At 39.6% G+C, this 20515-nt stretch overlaps 1 protein-coding gene across 4 annotated transcripts in view; it reads right to left on the bottom strand.

The window, feature by feature from the left end:
* XPO4 (exportin 4) overlaps positions 1–20515 on the bottom strand; it is an 85229-nt gene that overhangs the window by 49216 nt on the left and 15498 nt on the right. For all 4 annotated transcript variants that reach the window (XR_008578997.1, XM_054839611.1, XM_054839625.1 and 1 more), the window contains exons 2-4: positions 13199–13304; positions 8193–8334; positions 7797–7935 (exon numbers count right to left, since the gene is read on the bottom strand). Coding sequence is in view for 3 of the 4 variants with exons in the window: in XM_054839611.1 (XP_054695586.1) it covers positions 7797–7935; positions 8193–8334; positions 13199–13304 (387 nt within the window). In the remaining variant the exon portion in view is untranslated. The remainder of the gene's footprint in view (positions 1–7796; positions 7936–8192; positions 8335–13198; positions 13305–20515) is intronic.

The raw sequence follows: 20515 nt of genomic DNA, 5'->3' as shown, positions 1-20515 counted from the left end.
AGAAACTCTGTAATAAAGCTTAAGTAACCTTTAGAAAAGTAAAATTTTACTTTATGAAAAATAACTTTACTGAAGGTTAATTACTAGTATTTTAAAATACTTTTAATTTACGTATATGTTTGGTATGAAGACAGTGAGTATCTCAACACAAATGCAGGCTATTAGATGAAAGATATCAAAAATCTGAAACCAACATAATTTCAGACAAACCAATACAGTTGTGCTCTGTGAAATAAAATTACTTCCTCTTACACATAGTAAATTTGAATGCACTTAACACATGTAAAGTTCTACGGTGGAGGGTTTCTTTTGTTTTGTAGTGCTTAGGGATTTTTTTTAAGGTTTTTGCCACACTACAGAAAAGATTAACAATCCAATTTAGTAATACCATACAGTAATAAGTAGAAAATGCACGTGAGACTGGGCATCATATTAAAAGTCAGATCTGAATGTCTATTGTGCAGTAATGCCATTAACTTCATACCAGTAAGAGTACACCTCTGAACCTAGTTTGACTCACTCGCTAGCAATTTCACTAGTTCTGCCACAAGTACATACCCAAACAATAACCCCATCTAACAAAATAAAATACTTCTCTTGTTGAGAGCAGACTGCCTCTGAGAATAGCTTGGCACTCACCCCAGTTAGCTTTATTACCAGGAATAAACTTTATGAAAGATCGCTATACATAAAATAGACTCTCAGCTGCTCAAACAGAAGATCAATGGGACTTGTGATAAGAGATTAACTTGGCAATCAGACACCCAGTAGTAACATCGTTTTAGTGGTTTTCTTTTTAAATTACTCTAATAAAACACAGACACTACAGAAAGACCATGCACCATTTTAACAGTAAACAACATTTATATATCATTCATAAAACTCAGATGCAGAAGGTAAATGCAACTTATTCCTCCAAATGGAATGTCCCGTATAACAAAAGTTAAAGCCATAATGTTTGAAGGGATTTCACACTTGTGCCTGGACTGCCCATGGAATAAGTGAACTGCTTCATTTGAGGGTAGTTAGGTTACAAAGCATCTGAAAGGAAGAAGAGTTCAAATACAGCTTAGGAAAAAATGGACATGTGGTACACCAGCTCTGAGGCAGAAAAGCCAACAAAGCTGAATGAGCTACAACCCGAAAATTGTTTTCTCTGTTCTGAAATGCAGAGCAGAGATACAGCTAGGTTGTCAGAGGTTTGATTAAATAATTCATTTTACTATAAAACCTAAACTATCAAGCAATCCCTTCCCCCCGCCCTCTGCGAATGTCATTTATACTGCAGAAAAATAAGTATATTTTAAAAATAAGTCTCACCTGAACAGAGCAAATCATAACATCTACCCTGTGATGTTAGATCACTGCCAGCCTGAATATGCATTTACAGGACTTTTTGTCTGTATAATGTAAACTCTGTTACTAAAACCAAAGGGAAGTCACAAGAAGCATTTAATAATATCCCTAAACCAGCTAATTTTAACTTGCACAAGAGCAGGAAGAATCAAAGAGTAAATCTGTCAGAGGTAGAATTTGCTGTGCTGTTCCTAGGTGATAAAATTCTGTAGTGAGAATGTGTCAAAAGCAATTTTACCAAATAAATTGTTTAAAGCAAGGCTTCCTTTATAAAGGCAGTAATATACTTCTTCCCTAACTTCCTTGAATAAGCACAGCTGTATTTGCTAACATTTTCAGAGTTTCTAAATCCCCAGAATGCAAGCTGCAGCTCCAGATGGAAAGGTTAACAGGATGGCCACAGGACCAAAAGAAATACCATTATGTGCACAGAGTAACAGCTTTTCAACTTGCAAGTTTTGCACAACTGGGGGGGGGTGGGACGGACCCAGGAGCTGAAGTAGTAGTTCCCAACCAAAGAAAACCAGAACATATTCTGAAGAAATATAAGCAAGCACCGGGAAGAACCCACTGGATTTTATCTGTTTGTTCCTTCCCAAATGAACCAACTGGTGGAAAAAAAGCCGTAGAGCAGGGACAGGATGATAGGAATAGGACCCACAGCTGCAGTTTTGTGCTGTCAGCAGTAAGGGACTGGCTGGGCAGCGCACCCCTTTCCTTCCATTCTCTCTCTGCCACTGTGCAAAGACAGACAAGCAGCACCAGGTTAACACACTACACCTACAGTGGCACAACAGGCAAGACCCGGATTCCCTTCCTTGGGGGGAACCAGGCAAACCTAGCAAGGGAAACCCCCAAGGTTGAGCCAAGAAAGAGAAAGCCAATTCCTCTGCAAATTGCTGGGGGCCACAGGAAGATGATCTTGTGGCATGTGAAGCATGCAGGCTTTGGCCAAAGAGAGAAGGGAAGTAGCAGCCTCTACTAATAATGGAAGAGGTCCAGGCAAAGTTTGCTGGCACTTAGGGTGCAAAACATGCTTTTCTTAGTTTCTCTGGAGACAGGTGAAGTTGTGAAGCAGAAATCAGGAGGAGGAAAAATAAGTAATCTCATTAAAAAAAGTGAAGGTCTGAAAACCATTTATCTAGAGGTAACATATCCTTCTCCAGGTTCTTGTCTGAAAGACACCAGTTGAATCTCCACTCCTACAGTAGTTGCATGAACAAATCCAAGACTTTCAATTAAATTCAAAATAATCAGTAGCAAGACTAGCCATGCAGCTCGCCACCAGTATCCCCCAGCTTTAAATATACATCATCCTAGCAAGTGCTCTTTGCGTGAATGTGTCCCCTCTCCCCCCACTTTTCCCAGTACTCATTCCTGGTCCTTCTTGCCTGCCTCTGCCCGCCATACTGCCAGCTATGCCAAATGAGCTGTTATATGGCCGTGCTCCACAGCAGATCTGCTTAAACAAAAACCAAAAAGAGGTTAGGAGGGAGAAGGCTGGCTGTTTTTAAGTAGATTCCCACACAGATCCAGTTTATTACTAAACGTATATATTCAGAAGGGCAGTACCTCTGAGAGGAAGAGCAGCTAGGGTCAATAAAAAGAGGCTTTTCCCATCAAGCCTGTTTATTTGTGTGTCATCACAGCAATAAAAGAAATATAGGTGTAACACATGGAAAGGCATAATTTCTTCCTTCCCAGTGAGTCTCTGAGGTCTACAGGTGAGGGCCTCCATGCCTGCCCATCTCGTAAGACAGCAGACTTGAGGAAATTAAGAGTCCTGGATGCCATACACAGAACACGAGGCATACATCTCTCCTCTGGATCATGACTCCTCACTTCCCAGTCCTGTCTTTGAAACTGTAGCTCTATTGTAAATGATAATACTGGAAGCTATCAATTTCTCATATTAAAGTTATTAAGCAACTAAGCTGGAGTCTTGCTATACTGCATCTCCAGTAAAGTAGGCTCTCTTTCAAAAGAAAAAATCAGAAAACTTTAAAAGGCATCCTGGTTAATACAACTACTAAAAATTACTTATGCTTTAAAGTTCTCTTACATTTCTATTACCAAGTTTTAACCTCATATTTGGAGTTGTTTCGGGATCCCTAAAATTCCCAAACCAATCTTTAACACACTTAGGCCTTTATAGAGCACTTGTCAGCATGAAGGAAACTGCTTAAATATCCTGGTTTACCATCTGGTTTTTATACTCAATATGTCTCAGGGGGACTAAGGTTCACAGGACAAGGTAATAATTTTATTAGACCAGAAGATACAGCTGAGAATAGAGGGGGGAAAATATAAACGTTTTTATCAAAATGTAAAAGTCATGAGAGCCTCTCCAACTCCTACTCTACCACATGAGACAGCAACAGTTATACAGGGATCCAGAAGTTAAATTCCTCTTAAAGAATAGAAATAAGAACCACAAATGCTAAATAAATATAACTACTTATCTATGCAGCCATTATTACTGATAGATTAATTTCAATGAAGATGAACGTCTAGAGTTCTGCTTACTAATATTCCCCACTGTTGACATGAAATCCATCCACGGCACATTCCTCAGCAGTTTTAGGTAACTTGAAGCATCTGAATCTTCTCCCTAGCCCAACCATGAACATTGGGAAACAGACCAACAGATTTACAGATTTTAAGAGAGAAGTAACTGTTAGGATCCCAGAGCTCTTCCAGTAAGTCTTGACAAGTCTGGCATATACAGAAAAATTTAGGCTTCAGGAATGGAGCTTTATATTAGAATACATTCTACTGTACGCACTGTAGATCTTAAAAAACAGCTTCTGTTGCTTCCCAGTCCTGTGTCAGGTCTACTGCAGTTGGACCCCTCTGCATCTGCCTACCCATGTTCTGGAAGAAATTGAGGTGTGACCCATATCCTAGTCCAGTTTTAAACAAAATCCATCTGATTGTGTTCACATGCAGACCAGTTCCTCCTCCTGGGAATCAGTTGCCTTAGCTGCCAAGATTCCTGTCCTTCTGGCAGGCATGAAGGACAAATGAAATCTTTCAGCTATGCAAAAGCAGAATATTCTAATACAAAAAGAAAAGGCCAAGAAATTGAAGGCATTTATAGTTGAGAAGACTATAATTCTCCAAAATCTTGAAATCAGTGATAGAAAACATGTATTTAGCATTTTAAGTTTGGTCCATGATATGGTGTCTACTGCCAGAAGCTGTCCCCCAGAGATGAAGATTTTGAAAAGAGATCTTGAAATTGCCATTGGAGGGAGATTACAGACTCTCCTTCCTTCGTGAGCAGAAGGATGGCTTATATCGATGTTACAGGAGGAGCCAGGAAAAACAAAACTAGGAATTCCAAAGCTAATCCTTGTCCTCCAAGAGGATTACTACCTAAATTCATTTATAAATTAATAGGCAGCCGGACCCTCTATAGTTTGCTTTCCCTTCCCAGACAGAGGTTTCTTCCATGAGATCCATAAAGGTCCATATGGCAGAGAAGCGGCAACGGGAGTCAACACTCCAGGTTCAAGGCCTGGCTCTAACCACACATCCTTCCCATCCCTGTAGTATTACCTCTCATTAGTGCCCTGTTATTTCCTTAACATGTACACTGTGTTCCACTATTAAGAGATTACTCAACACTAAAGCCATCTTTTTCATCTCCTGCCACTTTCTTCCTCTCATCACTGTTCCTCTCCTCTTTTCCTTCATTTTTTCATTCTCAACAGTTTATCCATCAGTCTTGCTCCCATGTTGGTTTGCCACATTACTCAACATATCTTCAAGTTCCATCTTCAAAGTACATCAATTTCTAAAGATATTTCAAACTAATACTCAAGAAGTTAAGGTATTAAGTATATTAAATCCTGCAAAAGGACACATGCAAAAGACACAGCACCATCTACATTTGCTGCTGCCCTTATTACACCAGCCTTCAGGACTTGGCACTTTTCGGTAACATCTTTTCACAGCCAAAGACTTCATGGAGAAGGAGCAAGCAGGAAGCAGGCAAGAGACCACTTAGTTTTTTTAAAAAGAACTTTCTCTCAATTACAAACTGCTGTAGAAAGCCATATCAACAGCTAAGAGCCATGTTTGAGAGCTTTAAACATTTTTAAATACGAAGTGACGTCCTGCTGACTCCATATGTTATTTCTCAGCTGCTGGAGTGAACCTCAGGTAGGAAGACACAAATGGGTGGGCAGTAGGTCAGAGGAAACATGGAGCAGAAGTCTGGGAAGGATACAAAAACGAACCAAGAGACTTTACAGAGAATTAGGAGTCACAAAGGTATAACACTTCTGAAACTTGAGTGTACAAGGCTGGAGGCACGGCCTGAACCTACTAAGAGCTCAGTTGTGGTAAGTACTACACTAACACACAATTTTATTATTGCTTATTACTGTGTATGCCAAGTCCTGGGTCACATGAAGCTGTGCCAGTACCAGAGCTTCTCTTGCAGCAAAGTCTCAAAAGATTACAAGAACATTTTTAAGAATGAGAACTGTTTTATAATATAAAACCTCATATGTACATGGGAGCATGTGTTTATAACCAGCCTGCCCAAAACTAACAAAGATATACTGTGTCTTACAGAAAAGATGTTCCAGCAGCATCATGTATCATTTTTATTAGTACATTGTATTAGCATACTGGAATAGAAAATAGAAAATAGTTTTTCCAAACTATTTGTGCTCAGATTTTAAGAAGGGTATTTAAAACATCTTTAATATAGAAATATATTATATCTTCACTATATAAATATATTTAATATATATTTTATATATAAATATGTAAATATATTTATATAGAAATCTATTTTATATATAACACATAAATATTATATATAAAAATATAAAAATATATTTAATATATAAAGATGTTTTAAATACCCTTCTTAAAACCGAGCACAAATAGTTTGGAAAAAACTATGGAGAAAGTAATGCTTGTGAAGATGGGTAGATAAAGGGAAATGAAAAGCTGAGCCAAACTTGGTCTTTGTACAGTGGCAATGAGTGAATCTTGGGAGAAGAGGAGACTGGAATATTGTCCCTTCCCCCAGCCAGAGCTCCTCTGTGAAGTGCTCTGCTCTGCAGCAAGCCTGGGATGATATACTTACAGCAGGCAGTGTAGTATGTCTGTACATTAGTGCATGCACAGAATATAACTGTAGAAGTTGGACTGTGCAAGAGTTAAGAGAGGACTTCTCTGTCAACGTCCACATTTCTGTTTAGTCAACTTTTGTATCTTTATGGAAAGATGATATAAACATAAGCATACACACTGGCACACGTAAAACTTGAAAACCTCAGTTGTAACTGCATTTTAATAACAAGGCTGCATTCCCTGAAAAAAGCATGAACTCAGCATTGTTCTCCTAAATAAATACCCATTTCTATCAAAATTATGCACAACCAAAAGGCTGAAGTGTTCTCCTTAAGCTAAATAACAGTGAAATTAAGGTTTAGAAGTGTAACTGAAATTTCCATACCCTGGAGGGATATCACTTGTGCTCAGAGGTGACACACTATTTTTAGGACCATGACATGAGCTGCATTACTTCTAGTACACTTTGATCGAATTTTCAGAGTTAAACATTTGCTGCTCATATCTAGTACAGATGCTCTAAACGCTCAGCAATGTTACGAGTCAGTTCCCTCAAGGTTTGTTTTGTTTGAGAAAAGCTTCTGCTAAAAGTTTCAGCATGGAATCTACATAATCTTCAATTTGCATCTGGTAGGAGAAAAATCACCTCTCTTTAATCTCTAGTTACATGCCTCTATTATGACCTATTCTAAACTTATCTCCTGGCATAGCAAACGGAATTTCACTAAATGCATAGATAGATATTGGACACGTTGTTTCCACTTTGAGCTCAGTATGGAAGGTAACACTTACCCCTAGTAGTATGACATTAAATCTAGAGTAAGTTTTGTATTTCCATTCCACGTTTCACTTCCTCACACCCCTTTCTCTCCACCTACCCGTCTCCCAGAGAACAGCAGAGGCCTATGCCTCTTGCTGGGTAGCCTATTCCGACAGCTGAGCCACAGGAGGGTGCAGCACTGCACAGATGGAAGGGGAATAGAGCGTGTAGAGAACCTGCCAGCTAATGGAAAATCCGTTTTAGATCATGCTGGTTTATTAAAGAAACCCTGAGAAACAAAAAAAACCCCCACCCCGTGGCATTTAAAACAGCTACTCAGAGAAACTTATTCCCTAAAAAAATATGATGTAATTGTTTACCAGAGAACTACACATACTACTCCTAATCCCAAAACATTCTCATTCAAAAACCTCTGATTTGGTAAATTATTGCTTGAAAAGCTATCAACTTAATTACTAATTTTAGTTTTTAGATAAGTATACAAGATTGTATACTCACTAAGTATATAACTTATGTTGCTGGTACAGATTGCTTAAATTTTTGAAGAAAAAAATAAAATACTTACCACAGTCGGGTTACCACTGCTGATCAACTGGCTGACTTCATGAAAAATGCTTTTGCAGTCGATTGATTTGTCTAATGATCCCCGTTTCACTATCACCGCTACTGCTAATAGAATCTGCTCCCGAACATACTTTTGAAGGCTGGAAACAACATTGCAAAAATATATTTACAAATAATTCTGAACATCAATGCTCAATAAAATTTTAAACACATTTCTTTTTCAAACGTTTTGTGTGAATTCATAAGGGAAAGCTGACAACTCTACAGAAGTCAAAGTGCTAAGAAAGGAAGATCAATTATTGTTGAAATGGTCTTCCACCACTACCCTGGGAAACAAAAGGATAATCCAGACTTTATGTAGTATCCTACATGTTCAGGGTACTTTTTCTATACTTACTTAGGCCTTTGTAAGACATAGGTTAGAAGGAATGTTCGCAGTGACTCGATGCTAGTTTTTTCCAAGAGAATCCATTCTCTTACAACTGCTTCCATTATCGCTGTAGCAGCTTGAAAAAGGACATAGTCCACTTTACTAGTTTCTGTGGGGAAAAACAAAGGCAACCTAAGTATCAGAAGACATACGTGTATTTCTCTTGCATGTATTTCTAAAGGAAAATAATAATGGAAATTACTATTATTTATTATTAAATGGAATTTTGCTATGAAAACAGATAAAGAATTTACAACTCAAAAGGGGGCAAAAAATAATCAATAATCCAATTATCAAATAGTCCAATATTATTTGAGTCAGTGACTCCGGAAGAAATGTTAGCTGTGCAAGGAGAATAGGCCAAAGATCAGGACTAAGAATGCTAACACAACAACAGAACAAAATAAAGATGACAGATTTAGCCCCCCATACATTAAGATATGATTAATTTGACAGGCATGTCAGAACTGACGACTCCTCTATCATTTGGGTGCCTGCCTTTGGAACTAACAGTGCAGAAAATTACAAGTATTTTATAGATGACAATGAGAAGCAAGTCCATTTACACTGAAAGATAACATTTGTGTTTAACGATCAAAGCAAAAGTTTTACAGACTGGTGTATTTAAGGTTCTCTACATCATGATCAATATTCCGTATTTATCTTGAGGTAATCAAAATACAACTTCCTATCAAAGTGTAGGAATCATTAACCCTTATTATCTGAATATCTGATTGCTTTGTATATAGCTGCACTAAAGAAACTAGAAAAAGATCTTATGGAAAAAGGTAGCAGTTTGGGTGACTGTAACTTATAATTTGTAGAGAGACCTCAGAATCTGAATTTAATTTATATGATGATAGAAAGCTACAGAGAATTTTTTTTTGTTCCTCTGCTTTTATAAATTTTAACTTAGAAATAGCAGGTAGTATCTCAGTAGCCAGCTGCAAAACATTCTGAGCTCTGTAGAAAGAACACTCAGAAAGGGTGTAGCCACAGGGTGACAAAAGCATAAAACATGAAATGGTGACATAAAATTCCTGAACTAGAAGCAGAGTTTGGGCAATGGTGGGCGACCTGCCAGGACTAAAAAAACCTGAGGTTGTTTGAAAAAACCTTGGTCATGAGATGATGGGCTTTAAAGGACTACGAAACAAACTTTCTTCCCCTGATTAAATGCACACAAGTTTACAATATACATTTCCTTTGTATGCAAGTTCTATACCCAAGATAGCAGCCAATTTGCTAAAATGTTTTAAAGTAATTTAGTCAAGCTCCAGATAAACATGCTTAAATCAAAATAAACCATCTTTAAATCTACTTAGCTTAATTTGGAAAATTAAGTAACCACTTTTAATTAAAAGATATGTGTATGTCTAACACATACATAAAAATGAGCCAAATTGTTTCTGCACAGGAATTTTAATTCTGGCATTTGTTAACTTCAGGGTCTTTGGCGTTTCAAACTGTACAAAGCTCACACAAAAAGAGAACGCTATTAAAAAGAAGAAGAGGATGGAATTTCTCCTGTGCGTCAAGTACCACAGATGCACAACTGCAATCATTAACAGCACAGACCTCCAGAACTCAGTGTAAGCTTATAACTAGTCAAAGCACCATTATGCTCTACATGAAGTTACTAAAGAAAGGCAGGACAAGTTTTGCCAGTACGTTTAACAGCTATAAGCTTACAGCAAAAGAACGTAGAGCCTCATGCTTCCTGGGTTCAAGTCCAGGTTTTAAAAGAAACTGCATGGTAGTGGCTGTTCCCCTTTTCCTTATGCTCATTGTCTCCATTGCTCTCCCTGTATCATTCGTACACTCTTCCTTCCACAAACAGCATCAACATCCTTGTTATATCTCTCTCCACCTCCATTCCAATCGCTCGCTTGACCATTTTTTTCTATTTCTTTTTAAAACCATCTACTCTGATCCTCTGGTTCCTGCCCATCCTTACCTGCACATATCCCTTCAGTACACTTCAACTCTTTTATTCTTCAACATGAACAGCTTGTTTCCCCTCCCTGGTTCCTGATTTCATAATCTCTGCCTCTCATATCTCAACTCCCAAGTCTTAACTAGCTGTTCTTTCTGTCCAGACCATACAAACACTAACTCAAGAAGCACAAAGTTTTGGGAACAGTCTCTCAGTTCCAGGTTTCAACATCACAACTGCCTATGCTACCAGGAAAAACCTGCCCCATGTGGAAACATACTGGTGGTAGCATATGAACAGTTTAAGGATGTAATATTTCTAGACACCCAAAAGGTGTTAAAAACAGAATCACATTCCTTCCAACCAGCCACATTTCAGAAGAAAAAAAAAACCCACAAAGAATCTCTGCAGTGATAGTTCATTATTAATGCTAAATGGAATTCCCTTTTTTGAGAAGATGCAGTGATTTCATGAATTTTCATTATTTATTTCTGATTAGTGACAAATATATCACTTATTAGAGATTGAAATGGTCTGCAAACAGTTACTTAGTCTGTTCGTTTGTCCATTTAAAATTCTCTAAAAATCTACGTGAAAATAAAAAGCATGAATTTTGCTGACCCATAAAGCAAAAAGTATAATTACAGGCTTCACAACCAGATGAAGTACTACTAAAATATACTAAAACCAGAAGAAACTCATTTGTAGAAAAAAATTTGGTTGGGGAGTGGGTGTAGGAAAGGAACCACACCCTGCTCTATGTATCACAATATAATTTAACAACACAGTAGTAAGCCTGCAATACTGACATCAAAATATTCATTAATTCTAAGTCTCTAAGCCAGTAAATTTAGAAATAACTGTTTTTAAAAGTGGAATAAATTAAAATAATTTTATTTTAAACATAAATCTAATATTTCTCTGTTCATTCTGGCAAATTCTTTGAAAGAAAAGTTGCTTTTTGTGGTGTTGGCGTGTGTTCTTTTCCACAAATTTCCAGGTTTTCCTCACTGGGTTTCAGAGTCAGCTTTCACTGAAACCTCCCCCTTGCCTCTCCCCAACACTCACATCTGGTCAGTACAGCGGTGCTGAGCAGAAATCTTACATGCTTACTGCTCCTGCAATTTTCAGATTATTTAGCTGCCGAACTCTAGTAAGTCTCTATAGTGCCTGTAAAAACAGATTTATTTTTAAAGACTTGTAACACAACCACATTTACAACATTTCCATTAAAACCCAAGAAATGTCTGATAAAAGGTGATACCTACCTCCTTCCTTTCTCCACAGGTATAATCCACAAAACTTTGAATCAATACTCTATTGTTTCTACCAGGTGGACAGAAGCTTTTCTAACTACTTTTTTTTTCCCACCTTTTTTTTTTTTTTTCCACAACAGTTGGGCTGTTAACAGCAACTTACTAATACATTCAACCCGAAATAAATTCTCACCATGGAAAGTTTCAGCACCAGTGCAAAATCTGACAAAAGTGTATAAAATTGCATGGTTGGTTGATTTAATGGGAAGCATCATAGAATGGTTTGGGTTGGAAGGGATTTCAAAGATCATCTAGTTCCAACCCCCCTGCCATGGGCAGGGACACCCTCCACTAGACCACGTTGCCCAAAGCCCCATCCAACCTGGCCTTGAACACTGCCAGGGAGGGGGCATCCAGAGCTTCTCTGGGCAACCTGTTCCAGTGCCTCACCACCCTCACAGTGAAGAATTTCTTCCTAATATCTAATCTAAATCGACCCTCCTTCAGCTTAAACCCATTCCCCCTTGTCCTGTCACTACACTCCCTGATAAACAGTCCCTCACCATCTTTCCTGTAGGCCCCTTCAGGTACTGGAAGGCCGCAATTAGATCTCCCCGGAGCCGCCTTTTCTCCAGGCTGAACAAGCCCAACTCTCTCAGCCTGTCCTCACAGGAGAGGTGCTCCAGCCCTCCGATCAGCTTCATGGCCCTCCTCTGGACTCTCTCCAACAGCTCCATGTCTCTCAGGCCCCCAGAGCTGGACGCAGTACTCCAGGTGGGGTCTCAGGAGAGCCGAGTAGAGGGTCAGGATCACCTCCCTCGACCTGCTGGTCACGCCTCTTTTGATGCAGCCCAGGACACGGTTGGCTTTCTGGGCTGCGAGCGCACACTGCCGGCTCATGTTGAACTTCTCATCAATCAATACCCCCAAGTCCTTCTCCTCAGGGCTGCTCTCAATCCATTCCTTGCCCAGCCTATAGCTGTGCTTGGGATTGCGCCGACCCACATGCAGGACCTTGCACTTGGCCTTGTTGAACTTCATGCAGTTCACACAGGCCCACCTCTCCAGCCTGTCAAGGTCCCTCTGGGTGGCATCCCTTCCCTCCAGCATGTCGATCACACCACACAGCTTGGTGTTGCTGGCAGGCTTGCTGAGGGTGAACTCGATCCCACTGTCCACGTTGCCAACAAAGATGTTGAACAGTGCCGGTCCCAGTACCGACCCCTGAGGAACACCACTCGTCACTGTTGTCCACTTGGACATTGAGCCGTCGACCACAACTCTTTGAGTGCGACCATCCAGCCAATTCCTTATCCACCGAGTGGTCCATCCATGAAATCCATGTTTCTCCAATTTAGAGACAAGGATGTCGTGTGGGACAGTGTCAAATGCCTTGCACAAGTCCAGGTAGATGACGTCAGTTGCCCTTCCCTTATCCACCGATGCTGTAACCCCATCATAGAAGGCCACCATCAAGCCAAGCAATCCCACTACAGGTAGTTCTACAAGCTCCACAGATTAGACAGTATTACGATAATCATGTCACAGAGGAAACATGAATCTATTAAATCAGTTTAGGAACTTAGCTACCTGAAGTTCCACCTTACAGCTTTAAAGCTGCCAGAAACAAAACCAAAAAGGGCAGCAACAGGAATCACTCTCCATCAAAAAGTACCCCTCATCAAAATCAGAACTGATGTTCCTATTCCCAGCTACAGAAGAACAGCAAAGTTCCAGTTACAAAAACAGTTACTTGCTTAACTTCCTTTATTAAAACTTACCCAAAATGTGTTTGCAAACAGCAAATGGTGATTTTGATTTTCTAAATGATAAGAATATGTGCTCAGCATGTTGGCGTTGTTCATTATTGACCATGGAAGGTGGTGCCTGAAAAAAAAGAGAAAAAAAAAAGTTATTCAAGCACTAAAACCCCATTCCAATTGTAAATATATATGAGAAATGTCATGAACTTATAAATATTTGCCTTGTTAAACATCAAAACCAAGCATCTCTTGGTAAAACTGCCTTCTCTCTCTCGGTCATGGCCTCTTCTTATATACCACTGTGTATTTATACCATGTGCACATAAGTGTGAATATTGAGACATCAGGCAGAGAATGAATAATTCTAAGCACTGTGTTCCTAATGACGTTCCTGAAGAAAGATAAGTCAGATCTAAATTCAACCCAATCCTTTTTTGTATTCAAACCAAAAATACCATTGCACACCACTAAATGCTGCTACACAGTCACAGAAACAAAGCACTGTTTTTCTTCAGTTTTACATTTGCTTTAAAATATTGAATTGTATCATAAATTCAAGGGATTAAAAAATTACTGCAGGTATGTTCTAAAATAAAGTACTAACAGTAACATACTACCCTCTAGTGTTTAACATTAAAGTTGACATCCTAAAGACTGAGTGAAGGCTCCGAACGAAGAGACAGGTCAGCCCATTTGGGGATGGCTACAGCTGTTCCCCAGCTGCCTACACCCATCCCCTTATATCATGGGCACCTTGGCTGCTCAGGTCACTACTGCTGAAAGCCAGCTCCATGGTGGATTCTGCCTGAAAATCAACTACAGGTAAAGCATGAAACTACACAGTAAGCTGGACCATTGCGAGGTGGGATATCGCCGACGGAGCGCAGATGAGAGCTAACTGCCTGCATTGGAGCCTCACCTCATCGAGCAACCCCTAGATCCCTCCCGCTGCCCCACACAGTAAAAACAACCCTGCAGAAAACATCAGCTGCTCACAACACCTCTGCTCCCCACTTTTGCCACTGATATTCTCCAATTTCTGCTATTTGGGATTTATCTGAACAAGCACACAGCACAAAGTGACTCTTACAGGAGATTGGTACTGCAAGGCAGTGTAAGCTGAACAGACGCACCTTTCAGAAAGGTGCACGTGTAGAAAGATTGCACACAAACTGCACAGCCGGGTCAAGGTGACAGAATAGGTTATTGAACTTCAGCTGAACTTCCAAACTCCAAATTCCAGTCCTGTTTCTAGCAATCTGAGGAGAATGTGTGCGCCACATACCTTTTGGTTTTGATTTATACCCACTGCTTTGGGAATAAAAGCACAAAGACCTTAAGTTAAAAACCTTGGTCTTTATGCTAAGTGAAATATTTTCCAGTAAATACAACATATCAAATCTGATTTAATTCTTTCACCCGTGACGAAACACAAGATGACAGAAGATTCAAATATGAGCAAATAACACCACAGATTAAAACTCAATAATCTGAGTAAATGAAGCAAAGGAAAGCAGGCTGCTGATCCTTGGCTCAAGGGGGTGCTAATAAACAGCTGTGCTCCTTCTCACACAGTGAATTTCTGACTCTCACAACTTTTCCTGTGCAGATATGATGAATGTCTGTGAGTGGAGCAAAATAAGTAGTGGAGGAAAGCAACTACAAAAAAAGCCTTGTGGATGCAGAAAAAATGCTCTGTCCCTTCACAAACCTGCTCTGCAGCCAATTTGGGGACAGGAACTCCCTGGACAGTGATTTGAATGTATGCAGGACAGCTCTCACCAGCTCCGGGGACAAGAGCACAGTGTTTGTCCATGCCTCCTTCCTCAGAAGGCAGTTTGTGTGAGGTTGTGCACACACGTAGGTGGCAGCATGCCTTCAGTTCATGCCTGTCTTCCACGTGCTCAGAGCAGCCTCTCAAGGGCTAAGCCTGCAGGTTACAGGCAGATGTATGCACAGAAAAGATTTTGGATTATTTGGGGCATTACACGCTGCTGAACAACTGAGAAGTAAGCTCGTGGCGGTACCCGAGTCCTTCCAGGACAATGAGCTACTGTGAACTCCAACCCAACACAGAAACCCAAACTTTAATAACTTTTTGAGCAAATGTAAACTTGTAAATAAGCAGCCTCACCAAACTGGAGCACGTGACACTTTTGTGATAAAACCTCAACTCTCCTGCGTGCAGCCAGCCATCAGCAGGAGCTGTGTCCAGCCACCCATGCTTTCTGCAGTCTGAAGGACAGTACTTCTCTGTGTGGACTCTAGCTACGTTCACTGCAACAAAGCCAGCTGTACTGAATGCCCGAAGAGTATTTGGAGCAGGTTATCAAAAACGCAGGAATGACCTACACAGCAACAGCTTGACATGCACTCCAGTTAGTGCTACTGCAAATAAATCAACCAAACAAAAAAGTAGTCCCCACTTTTTTCCCCATGTTGTATGGGCAAGCATTTGTGCAAACGCACAGAGAACCAGACCGGGGAAGTGATCACCGAATCCCACCATCATACCAAAGGCAGGTTATTTTCATCTGGATCTATTCCCTAGCTACCAAAAGGAGAGGTCCCACTCCCTTCTTGCTCCCACTTGCATGGTCTTGTCACCTCCTTGCATTATCCCTTCTATCAACTAGCCCACCAAAAAAAAGGGGGGGGAGCAGAGGGGGAAGGGGAATGAACACTTTTTTGTTACTTTAATAAGGATCAAAAAGTCATAGACAAGTGCCAGAGCCAGTGCAACAATCGGGAGGAAAGGAGTGGAGTGACACTGTCCTTTCAGCAGCACTGACCTTGCACTCACAGCTCTGCAGTCTCGTGAAGCCTCACTAATTACAGTCACATCAGAAAGAGTCCTTTGGATGTGACAAAGCATAACATTTTGCAAGTCTGGGATCATCTATATTCAAATTCTTAGAGCAAGAAGAGTAAAGCAGGGCTACATGATCTTGCACTAATTTTACATTTACAAACGATATTTAAGTTTGTCATATAGAGATCATACCTATTTTCACTGTTCTGTAATACTTAAGGGCACTTTCAGGCACATCAGCAGCAAATTATGGCACCACTCAAAAGAGAGGATTAAAGTTTTGTGGGAAATACCCCCTTATGCTTACAATAACTGGAAACTTTACATTATTTTAACTCTTCTACTTAAGTCTGATTACAGAAGACCTTTGGCACCTTGAAAAGGCACATTGCACATCATATACCTGTATTAATTTTAAAAATCACAATAATTTAATAATACATTATGAGAGTCTAAGTAGACTCTCAAAACTGTCCAGAAAAGTTCAACAGGTAAGCTTTAAACTGCAGTATAGAGCCACCAGAGGGAGCTTAAAGCTCAGTCTACTGCCTTCACTGCATTCAAACAGTAGTTACCCGTACACAAAGTATTTTAAATTTAAGGCTTTAAAGGAAAGCCTAGCTTATACATATTCTGTGTACAAATTTCACATTACCAGAACACTGGCTTAGGTGAGCCTGAGAGCCCTGGAAGCCAGTACCCAGCATCCCCTCAGCACAATAGAGTTAGAAATGTACCCCAAGTACCCATTGTGCTTGGAAGGTCCCCCAAAAATACCTACATGTTCACTGCTATCTTTCTAATTGTCTCCTTCAAACTCTTCTCTACCATCCGGCTTATGGGGGGGAATTAAAAACCAGCGTGGTAAGGATCAAACTCTTTCGGCATGTTGAAACTATTGCCAGCTACACCACTTTCCTTTCTGTACCGTCTGACGTTACCACTAACACCCATCCGCTCTCTCTTTTGTCTTACAGGTTACCTATAAAAAGTGCTCCTGGACAAGGATCACCTTTCTGGTTTTAGCATAGCAAGATACTGCCCCATAAGAATAGAGCTCCTATATAACACAGTATTATAGATAAAATTACATCCTTTCAGCTACCACAGCTGTCTGGATATGGAACAGGAACAGCAACAGCCATGCCTACTGATCAGATCCAGCTGGACTCAAATGGCAATTATTCACACAAGGGAAAGAGAAACTGAAATAAGACAAGACTGGAAATACTCTGGCAGACTAGCACTAATACTGTCAGGACCACTAAACTTATCTGAAAGCCTACAAAACTAATAAGTAATGTGACTCCTTCCCTTCCATGTCAACCAGTTTATAAAAGAAACAAACATAGTTTGTTCCACTTCATTATATCCTGCTATCACTAGTCTGAACAAAAACAGAAAGAGAGAAAAAAATTAAGGTAAGGTATTTGATGACAAAATTCTAACAAAGCCAATAAGCATACATTTGAAGATTTAAATCCTGCACGTGCTTACAGAAAACCCATATTTTCTCTGTGGTTTTCTGCTCAAGAAAAAAGCATGGGAAAGTCAAGGTCTTTGCTTCCTTTCTCACTCCTCTTAGGAGAACACAAATAGTTTTAATAGTTCTCAGACATGGGCAAGCATTTCAAAAGTTGGGCAGTCTCAATGGTAGGGAGAGAGATTAGGCTCTTATATCCTTGATTAGATTCTTAATGGTTTCCTTTCACAGACTGACATATCACCTTACATTTGATTTTTCACTTTTTGTACATTAAAAAGCCAATAAACCAGCCCACTCTCGGGAGACAACCTATCTCAGTTTATATGGGTGTTACAGTAATGAGATAATTATTTTGGAAGGACAGGAACTGTCATGTAAAACTAATCCCAAGTCCGGTTATGCCTTCCTTGACTATTAGACCAGATACTTTATAAAAAGGTAATGTTTAGATTTTCTTTCCCATGTGAAACCTGATAAAAACAAAACTGGATGCAGCTTTCCATCAGAAATAAAAGTTTCTCCTCAATGAGTTCAAGGTTAGCACAATCCCTTTAAACCCTCCTTCTCCCCTTTCTTACCACTACGAGAATGTTACGAGAAACTGCATCACAAAGCAAGCTCCATTGCCCTGCTCCCTACTAACAAAACAGGAGGTGTACGGACATTGTTTGTAACGACTGTTTACCTCTCGTAATCTTAGTATAAGCAAGCCACTGATCTAAAAAATGCAGATGTCAAACAACAAATTAACAATATTAAAACCTCCAAACAGCACGGGCTCCTTGACAGCCATGAGAGTACTGGTAGTTTTTTAACGAGCTTTCCCATCCTTACTGCCTGCAACCATCCTTTTGTACTATAGGAAGAGAAAGAGCAGCACCTGGTACAGCAGCATCATTTAATTCCGTAAGTTTACATATTGCCACTTACATTTTTCCTCTCCAAAATAACCCATCTTTGTTTCTTCCTTGTCTAACACCGATTTCTCATTTTAACTATGATAATCTTTTTTTCTGCTCCTCCCTTAATGGTACACCATCAATTTAAATGATATCATATTATTCAATGATGCTACAAGAAAGGACAGCACAACTGGGAATGATTAAAAAGGCTAAAAATTTGGCATACATTACCTAAGCAGAAACTGATTAACACAATCAGCTATTACAAATAACTTAAAATATTAATTCACAGTGACACTCAGAACAGGAAAGAAGTAGATATGAGAAAGGGTTAGACCAAATGACATCTGGAAAATACACATGACTAGCAAATACCTTGTGAAGGTACACGTGGAAAAAATAAAGGGTAAAAATAAGGGGCTTGGGCGTTTTGTTCTAAATAGAAGTAGTAGTTTGATGCAGATAGATGATCTGAAGCTACAGAGGTATTCAGAAACACATGCTTTGCACAAGCATTTCCTACCTCAGTAACATACCTTTAAGAAAAAAAAATAAAATTATGACTTGTCATGATGGAGAGTGCCAAGCAATGAGGCAATAGATACAGGAGAAAGGTAGCAAATAGGTTGCAAATATCAGATGCCCTCTTTGTAAGACTAAAGTTGAAGTCACCATGTATTTGCCAGTAACAGGTTGAAGAAGTAACACCACATCCACATTTGAAGTGGTGTCTGCTTTTTTAGCTGCTTCCCCTTATTTCTAAAAACACTTTTTGCTTAAAAAAAAAGTATCAAATCCCCCCCAGGTGATTCTGTTCAGGTAGTTTAACAGACATACAAAATACAACATTTTTTGATCATTTATTATTAGAAGTGAGATTATTTTCTTAACTATTTTAGATGCAAGAGAATAGTACTTATTGGTCACTTGTTAATTTTAAGATATTGTCACTATCAACAACTTCTAACATTCAAGTGACAACATTATTATTAAAATCAATAATGGAATAGTTCTTTAAGTATGATTTATCTAACTTTTGCCAAGAAAAATCCTGTTCATGATCTTGCATAAAGATAATTATGGATGGGATGAACAGCGTTCATTCCCTGCAGACAGAAAAGTTTGCTAGAGACAAATTCTGATTTTTCACTGACTTTTGCTATGGTAAGACAGCACTAAATACAACCAAATTCAGCATCTTTCTACAATTACACTGCGGGAAATCTGCAAATTAGCATGTCACAAAGAACAGTCACGCACTCCTCCAGACTTTGCTGCTTAAGAGAACACAAAGAGAGTACACCAGAGTGTTTTAGGCTGACACCCACAGTATTCCCACCTACAAAAAAGGTCCCCTATGAACAGTACAGCCTAAACACTAGTAGGATTATGGAAGGCAAACATGCCTACTACAAGAATTTTCTTGGGTTTAAAAAAAAAAAAAATCAAATTGCTTGTACCTGCTACTACTAAAGCTAAGAGGAACTTTCTTGCCAAAGGCAATGTTTATGTCTGCAAGTAAAGTACATTACAAACTCAACAAGGGTAGAAACAAAAATCTGAGATTTCTACTGAAGTGTGACTTCATAAAATTCACCACAAACTCTCCAAACTGAGCTTCCCCAAACATGCAGGGGAATCTTGCCTTCCCTGCAGTCAAGAGGTAAAATAAAACAAAACTGCTCCCGAACTCTGGTCTGTGGGCTATTATCAGCTTATGAAAAAAACAATTAAACACATTAGCTGTTCTTCAGAACAGTGTCTAGACTCTGTGCTGCAGAGAGCCTGGAAGCCTAACAGAGACAATAAGAAACTGAATCTCTATCAATATACAAGGATAAGCAAAAGCCACCACAGACGGCGATAGCACCACTAGGTCTGGACCTTGCTGACAGCCACCATCAGGCAAGACACACTCAGAGGAGTGAAGAATAAAGGAAGCCCAGATGGCTCGCCAACACGTCCCAGCAGGCAGGGAAGCCAAGTAACAGCGAGGCATATGCAAAGGAGAAAGATCATAAGTGAACTTGAGAAGCATGTGCAGGGGAACACCATGTGATAGCGATAACGTAGCTGAGGAGTATGGGCAAAAATAGAAGGAGAAAGAGGGAAAAAAGGGGAGGAAAAAAAAATAA

Source organism: Grus americana, chromosome 1 (assembly GCF_028858705.1).
Source record: "Grus americana isolate bGruAme1 chromosome 1, bGruAme1.mat, whole genome shotgun sequence".
NCBI lineage: Eukaryota > Metazoa > Chordata > Aves > Gruiformes > Gruidae > Grus > Grus americana.
Note: the sequence above shows the minus strand (reverse complement) of the source record. Positions and strands in the feature narration are given on the sequence as shown.